This window comes from Nicotiana tabacum, chromosome 7 (assembly GCF_000715075.1).
Source record: "Nicotiana tabacum cultivar K326 chromosome 7, ASM71507v2, whole genome shotgun sequence".
Classification (NCBI taxonomy): Eukaryota; Viridiplantae; Streptophyta; class Magnoliopsida; order Solanales; family Solanaceae; genus Nicotiana; species Nicotiana tabacum.
This window is the reverse complement of record NC_134086.1, coordinates 100,199,778-100,210,509: the sequence shown is the minus strand read 5'-3', so window position 1 is coordinate 100,210,509 and position 10,732 is coordinate 100,199,778. Positions and strand designations below refer to the sequence as shown.

The 10,732-nt window shown below is 33.1% G+C and overlaps 1 protein-coding gene across 7 annotated transcripts; it reads left to right on the top strand.

Moving 5' to 3' along the window:
• Window positions 1-2,948: 2,948 nt before the first annotated feature.
• On the top strand, window positions 2,949-10,670 carry LOC107781877 (3-hydroxyisobutyryl-CoA hydrolase-like protein 1, mitochondrial). 7 transcript variants are annotated; one of them, XM_016602690.2, is made up of 15 exons: window positions 2,949-3,273; window positions 3,375-3,455; window positions 3,779-3,847; window positions 3,981-4,044; window positions 4,408-4,493; window positions 5,718-5,801; window positions 6,396-6,458; window positions 6,540-6,624; window positions 7,444-7,529; window positions 7,642-7,763; window positions 8,582-8,642; window positions 9,683-9,781; window positions 9,868-9,969; window positions 10,049-10,090; window positions 10,217-10,670. In XM_016602690.2, the coding sequence occupies exons 1-15, from the start codon at window positions 3,151-3,153 to the stop codon at window positions 10,334-10,336; spliced, it is 1,287 nt and encodes a 428-aa protein (XP_016458176.1). In that variant the 5' UTR covers window positions 2,949-3,150; the 3' UTR covers window positions 10,337-10,670. The 7 variants fall into 7 exon arrangements, with proteins under 7 accessions (XP_016458176.1, XP_016458177.1, XP_075073506.1 ...); XM_016602691.2 differs by having other exon boundaries at window positions 2,964-3,273; window positions 4,414-4,493; XM_075217405.1 differs by having other exon boundaries at window positions 2,964-3,273; window positions 3,954-4,044; window positions 4,414-4,493.
• Window positions 10,671-10,732: the final 62 nt, after the last annotated feature.

The window sequence follows — 10,732 nt, the reverse complement described above, 5'->3', positions numbered from 1 at the left end:
GATATTTTAGCATTATTTCTTAACTCTTTGTTAGAATTCTTTAACTTTATCACTACCTTAGTGGTATTGATAAAAGTTTCAGTATATGTGAGTTCGATATATTCTATTTTCATTTATCCTTCTCCTACTTTTATAGTCTTATATCTCTGAATTTAATAAAAACTAAAAAAAAATTGTCTACCCAAAAAGAAAAAAAGAAAGCGATTGCAAGAAGTTCCGTGGCGGAGAAATTTCGGTCTGTATGGTGGCTACATACAATGGAGCCGACTCACTCAATCGGATATGTAAAATCTTTTGCTATTTTTAATTTGTTATTATAGAAGGGGGAAAAAAACCAAAATTGTTGGGTGACAATCATTTACATCCTGTAATGTTGCTTTAAAAAATCAAACTCTCCCTCTAACAATAAATAATTGACATTCTTCCCTCATTTTTCAAATGAATTTTTAAATACTCGTTTTACCCCTTTATATTACCAGTCGTACTAGAGATTCTTTCCCGAATTATTTCATATATTAATGCCACCTGGGATGATTTTAATGGATCAAGGGTTTTGAAAAAGTCAAGATTATCTAATTTCATTAAAACTTTATTTTTGTAGTTGCTACTAATAGTTTTACTAATTTCAATTTGATATTAGAATTATTTAAGAAGTAAAAAACAAGTACTTATTTGGGTAGACTTATAAGTTGATTAAACTAGTTTATACTTACTTTTTAATGTATCTATGCGTTTAATAAATATTAGTCTCTACGTTCGTGCGATGCACGAATATCTTATGTCAAATATTATGAAACACATACAAAAAAAATAAACTTTCAATTACATAATATTCTAAAATTAATAACAACTGAATATGTACGAAATTCAATATGTACAAAGTTTAATAATATGTTTCCTTCGAACAAATTAATAATGTTTTGGCACAATGAAAGGACAAAATAGAACTAAATATTATGGAATTATACAATTAAAGTTGTAAAATTACTTAAAGAATACAAAATACTTAATATTTTTTTTTCCGATTCAATAAATATTTTTTGATTTAATTAAACCTTAATGATTCAGATACACAAAAATTATATTTACTCAATTAGTAATAAAGAAACTAAAAATAGAAAGGTCATTTAGTCATTCATACATTGTGTTGGCATTTTTTTTCTTGTGGTGCACGTTATTTTATGTCAATTACTATAAAAGTCATATTTAATAAAATATAAATTCTTAACTATACGAATATTCAAAAGAAAATTATATGTTACTGCTAGAAAATAATTTAACTCCAATCCTAATCAATACAATCTCTAAATTCAATTCCAATTCTGATTAATCCAATCTCTAGTTAAAAAGCACATGAATCTATATTTTGTAAGTTCTAACTAAATATATAAAAGGTATCGAAGAACCTTCCAAATATCCTATCGTGAAAAGAAAAAATACCTCTTCAAGAAGGAATCATGATATTTTACGAAGGAAAAATATTAGTATTTATAAAAAAAATCCTAACACGTAAATAAAAATAAATCACTTTTCAGCAATGAATGAAATTTATATGAAGTTCGTTACATAATAAAAAGGTAAAAAATTTCATAATGTGAATAAGAAGGGGAAAAAGTTCTCCAAGAAGGAATCTCCTATCCTCCCACTAAAATTACGTACTTGTTATAATTAGGAACAACATTTTTTTTTAAAAGAAAATTATGAACATGCCTTTCTAGTCTAAGTAGGATTAACTTTGTAGGTTTAGCGTATGTGTAGTTTAAATTGAAAAAGAATTCCATCATTTGATATTTTATAATTAGACCCTTAAATTATACAAATACGTAAAGGGAAAATAAGTCGATCAATATTTTGAGAATATTTTAGTCATTCAACATTTAGCATAAATTATTCGTACTTTTATAATAATATAAATTAAAGTGCTTATAAGTTAGTTATTTATCAGTCACAAGCCATAAGTTGATTGTCCCAAATATAAGTCTCACCTATGTTTTTATAGTGCTAATATGAAAACAAAATTTACATATTGGTCCAAATAAATGAAATATATTGAATTTCATTTTGAGATAGAGATGTTCTTTTTCGGCTAGTAGACTATTGGGTTCAAAATATTTTCTCATCCCGATAATAACGAAAAAGTTCAATTTAACTACAAAATCGAGCTATTAATGCTTCCTATGGACCAATTCAATAAAGCTTAATGCTCTTTAATTTGGTGCCATTATCTTTTCTTATTTCTTTAATTTTGTTGATATTTCATTTTCTTATTTTAAGGAATATTTTAACTATTCGTAGATCTAATTATATGGTTTAGTTATTTCTAGTATATCATTCTATTACCATTAGTAACTATTATGTGAAATGGAAAAAAAAGTATTTTGTAGTTGTTTTTAAGCTTTAGCTATTTCTTAATCTAGAATTTTGTAGGATATTCCAAATAATCTAATATTGAATATTGTTTTATGGTCTGTGCCAAAATTTAGGTGCCATAATACAAGGTTGAAGTAGTTGGTCAGAAGTAATGGACAATTTGTGGGCTTTTTTTGCACTTGTCCATGGAATTTATTTTAGGTAAAAATAGCACGGGTTAGCCGGTTTTTGCCGGTAATTGAAAAACAGCGAGCGTTTGCAAAGTCAATAAAAAATAATCACTATTTTGCTGCAATACGGAAAGTTCTAGCATAATATACTGGAGATCGGTGCACTTGTGTATGAACTTCAGTATATTATGCTGGATCGATATATTATACTGGAATTCTAGTATAATATGCTGGAAGTCCAGTATAATATACTGGAGTTCCAGTATATTATGTTGGAGTATTTTTCGGATTTTGAATAGTATTTTCGTTCAAATTTATAAAAGTGACTAAATTTCATTTACTTTTGAAACTGTGGGTATTGACCAATTTGTCCCATTTATTTTATTTTATTAGGTTCAAAGATGGCACATGTTACATGAAACTAATATAGAAAAGAAAACTAGAAAAGCAATCTGAGGTTTGGCTCCTATTTAATGGTCACGTCAAATGTGAGCCGTTTTTGACAAGGAATCTGTGATTCTATCTCTTGCGATTATTATTCTGTGTATCGAATAAAAGATAAATACAACAACTTTACCAATAGAAAGAAAAATCGAAGCCAAACAGAAATATGCAGAGCTTCAAATCAGCAAGTATTTTGAGGCGCTTACTGCAGAATTCGCGCTTGGTTTCTCACTCCAGAAGCTTTTGCAGTGTCTCTACCAATGCCCTTGTTGATGAATCCCAAAGCACTGTGAGTTCTGAATTTTTTTTAAAAGAAAATTTGTCAATCCAATTTATGATTCATTATCAAAATTTCCATTTTGTTATAAAATATGAGTTTGCATTTTTCAGGTGTTAGTGGAGGGAAAAGCTTCTTCGAGAACAGCAATCCTTAACAGACCCCATGCGTTAAATGCTCTCAATTTTTCAGTTGTTAGTTTCCTGCCTTTTAAAGACCTTTACTTTTTGCTTCTGTTTTTGCCATTTTTGAAATCTACAGTGTGTACGCACAAGAAGATCATTTTTGAAATCTATTGCTCTCTTTTTGGATTTTTTTTATTGATACCCACCAAGTAAAATCGTGTTTTAATTAATATCCAACCATCAAAATCGTGTTTTTATGCTGAATTGATTTTGTTTTGGCTTTGGGAATGAACCCTACATGACACTGGGGAATCTTGATATTCCAGTTGGTTGGCAATCTTAATTTCCACCTTGTATAATAAATAAAAACTCTGCATGATACTGTTGTTTAGGTGGATAGGTTGCTAAAGCTGTACAAAAATTGGGAAGATGATCCTGATATTGGATTCGTGGTATTGAAGGTAATTTGTTAAGTAAATTATTGTTTGAATTATTTTATGGCTTTTCCTATTGTTGTTCTTCTGGATTATCTTAAGGTGAAGTTACATATGTTAATCTACTGAGTAGCAACTCAGTTATTCTTTAACTTTGAAGGGAAGTGGCAAGGCATTTTCTGCTGGGGGTGACATTGTCACTATTTATAATTTGTTAAAACAAGGTATGTTGTGTCATTTTGACTGTTGTACTTCACGGCGAACTTGTTCATATTCTGCTATGTTGCAAGTGATACATGGTTAAAGGAATTTTAAATATTTAAACATTGTCGATAATTGTATTATTGGGGTGTGAAGAAGTTGTTTAGATGTGAATTATCTTAATTAAGCTATTTGTGCTGATAGCTGGATGTTCTGTTGTTTTTATTGAGTAGGGTATTGATATCTATTTATTTTTGGGAACAATTAAAACGTTTCTACATCGTTTTAAAAACTGCAGCCGGCATCTTCATGCTACCAATTTACTATTACCTCAATTTTAATTTGATCTTCTCCATTCTTTGTGTAATATTTTTTGTATTGGATAGATGCAGGGAATCTTCAAGACTGTAAAGATTTTTGTTGGACAATAAATAACTTAGTATACGTTGTCGGCACACTCTTGAAGCCACATGTAAGTATCATTATTGTTCAAACATCAGATACTAAAAGAACTGTTGACTTGAATTTTCTTCTGTTTTCTGCCTCTTATATATGTATCAGGAACTTTTGTTGTATTTACTAAACCTTGATAGAGGCCAGCGTCTTATAAATTTTGTAGTTACATGTCTTTTATGTTGTGATCTAACTGTGCGTCTAGACTTCCGCATAATAAAATATGCTTCTGTAGTTGGAACCTAAGAATTTCTAAAAATATATGTAAGTTCTATTAGATGTTGAATCAACATTTTCATCCTATATTCGCCATTGCTTATTGAAATTTCAACACCTTTGTACTTTATGCTGGCAGTTTTAAAGATACTCTTATAGAAATATCTGGATTTATTAGAAGATCGCTTGTTCTGTTAATTGGATTCTCTCTCATCTTACTGTGACTAAGCTGCTGCAAAGACAGCATCTCGACAGTTAATTACACCAATCACTTCTTTCTGAATTAAAATGGTATTCAGAGAGGTTAGATGTGTCTTGCCAAAGTTTGATTGGATCTTATTCATAAACTTGAAATGGTAGCAACACTACTTTATCATGCTGGCTGCTATACAATCTTCATAACGATGCCTGTTGAGGAAAACATAATCAGTCACATTAACATTATGATTCATAAGCTTAAAGAACTTCCTTAGGACAAATGCAAATTTGATCCAATTATTCATAGATATTCAACTCCATTTTCTTAGTTCATCCATAGTTCTCTTGCTGCTGTGTTCTTTGACTTCTGAAATGAAAGATTTGGGATAAGCTGTTGTTGATGCTCAACAAAGTGGTCACCTGTTTAGACCTATAGTTTGTCTGTTCCTTTTTGCCCATGAAATAATATCTCCTCAATTTTGGAAGTTGTTTATTTTGTTAAAATCATGTGATCATTTTTGCTTTGACAAGATGCAGCCATAATGGTCTTTTCATTCTTTTATTAATCATAATATACGTCTTTTTTTAGTTCAGAAACCCGGTGTGCATTTATCAGTAGTTATCATCCATATTTCTTTGTATCTTTTTATCGATTAGAGCTTTTTGCGCACTTTCGGATTTGAGTTACTTCTCGCTCTCACCTCCTCAATTCCATGTTGAAGGAATTCAGTCATTGCATATTCAGTACTTGTCATACTTTTGTTGACATTAGCTGGTCCCTGGATGCGGTTCCCAAGTATAGATATTAATCCTCAGATGCCATATGCAGGTTGCTCTTTTGAATGGAATTACCATGGGTGGTGGGGCTGGCATCTCAATTCCTGGAACTTTCCGTGTTGCAACTGAGAAAACTGTATGGAAAAGATTAGTCATGCTTTATTTGTTTAAGCTTTTCATTTGTTGGTTCAGAATAAATTCTCCTACTTCAAGAACTGCTAGACTACATTGCTAAGTAATGTGAAGTTCCATTTGTGCTCATTCTTATATACAGCTTAGTGACTTCACATATCATGAATTTTCTGTTCTTTAAATCTTAATTATTTCTCTTCAGAGAGAAGTTCAAATCCTAGTGCTACAAACTTATTCAGCAAATTTTTCCTCTGCCCCTTCTCTTGCTTTTCCTTTATTGATAGTTTTGGCCTTATCAGTTATTATTATCTATTTATGAGTTCGTACCGAGTTAATTTGATAAAATTCATCTTTTAATCTTCTTAAATTGAATGCTCTATATTGATGAAGTTTCTTTGTACCAATAAGTTAAATAGTAATTTCAATTGTATATTATCAATTCTTTTGACTTTTCGTGATGAAGCTTGTTTATTTCGGTTATATATGACTTATAACCACAGGCTTAGCGTTTAAAGTGCTGAAAAATTTAAGATATCTTGGTCTTACTGAAATGCTATAACCTGATTTTAAATTACTCAAGAACTAAAGGAATGTGCAGGAAATAAAAAATTTATCGAACTTAATTGTCAAAGAGGTCTATCAAATTTGGCCGGTGCACGAGGTGATGGTTTAGGTGTTTTAAGTGCTGTTAGATCGATTTTTCACCGTTCTTACAAGGGTATTGGGTCTTGTATCAATGTAGGTTTTTGCCACACCAGAAACATTGATTGGTTACCATCCCGATGCTGGGGCGTCATTTTACCTTTCACACCTCCCTGGTTATTTGGGTATATTCTTTTGCTGATCTCATGCTGTGGTTTGGATCCATCAGTAACTTCTATCATGTCATGTAGCTGATCGTCTTTGATGATGAATTATCTAGTTGGAAACTACTTTTCTGATCCCCGCGCCCCCTCTCTCTCTCTCTCTCTCTACACACACACACACACACCCCCTTCCCCGATCTCCTCTTCTCTGGGGAGATGCCCATCTTCTATGGGGAAAAAATAAGCATGTCATATCTGGACGTTTCCCTTCTTATATGCTTGTTATCAAAATATTTGTACTAACGTGATGTTCTTTTTACTTCATCTTATTTTTCCCTAACTCATTGGGAAGTAAGCATGTGTTCCTCCTCCTGTTTCATGTATTTTGGAGATTATGACTTTGAATTCTACCTATGTTCGGAATTTGTCTGGACTGCCTTTTTTTTTAAAAATTTAACTTCATACGGTGATGTTAATATGTGGTTCTATCTATTTAATATTTAGCTTTAAATGGTGGCGGACTAAAATTAGTGGGTTACAAGCCTTTTTTTTGTAGATAACTGATAACTCATGCTAGATCATGTAGCACTGCATTTACATGGCTGACTCTTTGATGACTTCATATTCTATGGCATATAAATGTTAAGCAACCTGATGCACGCATGTCAGCTCATGTAAACCCTATCTATCTTATGCTATACTAGTTTGTGGTTCAAGTGGAATATGTTTTTAGTATGCTGCCTCTCTCTGTGTCTCTCATCTGTTTGGACATTTGCTACTGCGTAAATGAAAGAAAAAATCAGCATGGAAGAAAGCTATTTAAATGTTTTCAATTTGCAGGAGAGTACCTGGCCCTAACTGGAGACAAGATCAATGGAGCAGAAATGATATCCTGTGGGCTTGCTACTCACTACTTACACAGTGCAGTAAGTCTACTACCTTTGCTTAATTTGCTTTGCACCTAGGTACCAATAGCCTACTTAGGTTATTTGACTATTGCTCTGAAAACTTCTTCTCTGCCTTCTCCACTCCTCTCAGAAGCTTCCCTTAATTGAGGAACAACTTGGTAAATTGATGACTGATGATCCTTCAGTGATTGAAAGATCTCTTGAAAATTGTGGAGAGATTGTCCATCCAGATCCAACAAGTGTACTTCACAGGTACCTGTCATCCTTGCTAAATATGGAAATTGGAATGTCCATAAATATATTAGTTCCTGCTACAGTTTGAAAGGGGGTGGACTGATACATATTACCGTTTAATGTTAAGGGCTGCTTTTGGATTTGAAACACCTTTTCTAGTTGTTAACCAAACATATATACCACACCAGTCAGCGGATTCCCTACCTACATCTTCGGGGAATCCCGTTCACGTTTCTTATAGAACATCGAAAGAATCCCTTGGCTAATTGAAATCATAAGTGGACACGCTGCAGCCTTGCTTCAATATTTTACCTGCTGTTGGAAAGCAAGTTACAGGTTTAATTGGATGAGACACTTGCCCTCATTTCATAACATTTTTCATACTACTCAAAAAGAAAGAATTGCAAATCAATCTCTTACTTTCTTCTTCGAGGAATCAAATTGGTAATTTTTGGTAAATTGTTTAATTCAGTAAACACAAAATCCTGCAATTAGCTCTTCATATTTAGCTTCACTTAGATTTGTAAGTGGCGAAATTGTTTTTTCCATTATAGAGAAACTGGTAATGGCACCATCTTTTCCTTGAGTTATATAAAATACATCAACTAGTGGAACAAACTTCAGCTCTCTAAAACTTCACACTACATTCTTAAAACTTTGTGGTTCATGATAATTTTTGTCATAGTTTCACATGGATCTTTTGGTTTTTGTATTTAGTCTTGTTCTTTAACCTTTTGTTTTTATAAAAATAAATTCTTATCAAGTTTGTGTGATCTTGCTTGCAGATCAATGAGTATTTGATAGCTTAATCTAATCCATCTTTTCTCTTTCTTTAGGATTGAAACTCTCAATAAATGTTTCAGCCATGACACAGTCGAAGAAATTATTGATGCTTTGGTGAGCATATAGTTCCTGAGTGTGTAACTTGTTTCCCAAATATACTGAAAAGGTCTCTGAAAGATACAAAATTCTGATGTTAATTGATTTTAATTTGCTTAATATCTCTAGTGAGAAAAGAAAGAACAGGGATTAAACATGTGGTATTCAGAAGGTGGAAGCCTCGCCAACATACCATCTTCGACTCCAGTAACAAGATACGATCATATTAGTGGAGGACGAAGTAAGTCTTTATAGGATAGCACATCTTAATTCACTAGCCTGGGGTGTGAAGGCTATTACCTGGTAAGAAACTCGATCGGATGGGCATACAATCAAAGTGTGGCCAGTAGAAACATTATTCTTTTCTATAACGGTGGTGTGGGCCAATTTGCTCGCACCTCGACTATTCCAACAGGTACTTGCTATCTACCAAATTTTAGGCAGATAGGAAGAAATCACCTAGCCTTTCTGTCTCTGACTCTCTCCGACTCTTTGCTAGATTTGAAACCTAGTCTCCCGTGTTTTTCACCGACTTCATTGACTATTTGGCTACAGTCTACCCCCTTAGGTGCCAGTGGAAACATATTTTAGTTGATCAATGCAATAATGTTCAGCATCGGATTGCTTTGCTTTTAATACCTCGGCCATCACAAGTTGCCACTATTTGAAAAATCTGAAACAATGCAATGATCATTGCTCAGCATACTCTTTGTTTGCTCCTTGAGGTTCAAAAAGTACCTATAGGTCCTGGGGCTGTTGTCACACTAACTTATATCTATCATTCTTTGGGCAAAGCATATTGTGGAGATTCTAACATCACGTATAAATTGCACGGAGAAGCCTTTAAGTGCTGCACTTTGTTGCACCATAGTACAAGCTGAGTCATTGCGTTTGCATCTACGACCTCTGGGTGCTCTTTCGAGCGAGATGGATTTTCTCTTGTTTTTAAAATACTGACAGTAAAGTATTTAAGTAAACATATAAAGTCTGCTACATGTGTGGAAGTTTTTAAGGACAGGTGTGATTACATTTTTAAAAAGAAATTTAAATGTTGCCAGGAAAGTGAGGCAGCCAAGAAGCAAGATGCATGGTGTGTTTCAACATTGCGAAAACTACAAGAAACAGCCCCACTGAGCTTGAAGGTTTCACTGAGATCTGTAAGTTTCTCTAGATAGAATGTTCTCCTTTTCCCTTCTGCCACCAGGGCATTGTGAGATGACCTTCCAATAATGCTTCTGATCAGATACGCGAAGGCAGACATCAGACTCTGGACCAGTGTCTAATTCGTGAGTATCGAATGTCAGTACAAGCTTTCTCTGGACAAATAACTAATGACTTCTGTGAGGTAATATATGCTGCTAAAAAAAGTCTCAGTACTAAATTCCACAGATCATCATCACAGTGTACTAATATCTTCCTATCAGGGGGTTCGTGCACGGCTTGTGGATAGAGATTTTGCACCTAAGGTAAATCAATATTATTGCGAACTAATATGCTATTTTTATGAATTATGAGCCCCTTCCTGGAGGAATTTTCCTAAGAGTCAACTTTAACCTTAGAGAGAGTTTCTTGATTTATGTTAAAACGTGCAGTGGGATCCTCCAAGCTTGGATAAAGTAACAGATGACATGGTAGATCAGTATTTTTCTCGGCTAACAGCATTTGAGCCTGAACTGGAGCTACCTACACAGCAACGTGAAGCATTTACATAATTTTTGGGTGGGGCAACTTCTCAACTCTGAAGCTACCAGAAGAATAGGAAAAGGGGAAAGAAAATCTGTGAATATCATTTATTTTTCTTTACAGAATAAACATTGAGCAGTTAAGTCTTGATATGGTCGCATTTGCAAATCTCTTTTCCATACATATCTGCTAAAGCAAGAAAGAGTAATATGGTGCACAAGAATGACACTTTGGGAAGTCAAATTGATGACAAACATATCTTTTTAGTAACAAAAAGAACAGAACTTTTAGCTGGTAGGCCGTGGGTATAAGCCCTCCCTATTCCAACTTTAGTAGAGGAATGATTGCTTATTTTTGTCTCGCTTTTTACTCTTTTTTCTTTCTTAGAATATTCTTCAAGAATTTAACTTATATATACTATATAA

What these genes read in the sequence shown, in the direction of transcription:
- LOC107781877 (XM_075217404.1), top strand. Translation starts at nt 3,151, where the DNA reads ATGCAGAGCTTCAAATCAGCAAGTATTTTGAGGCGCTTACTGCAGAAT. An exon ending in AAGAAATTATTGATGCTTTG is followed by an intron (nt 8,643 to 9,682) that starts GTGAGCATATAG and finishes AAATGTTGCCAG; the next exon opens with GAAAGTGAGGCAGCCAAGAA. An exon ending in TGAAGGTTTCACTGAGATCT is followed by an intron (nt 9,782 to 9,867) that starts GTAAGTTTCTCT and finishes GCTTCTGATCAG; the next exon opens with ATACGCGAAGGCAGACATCA.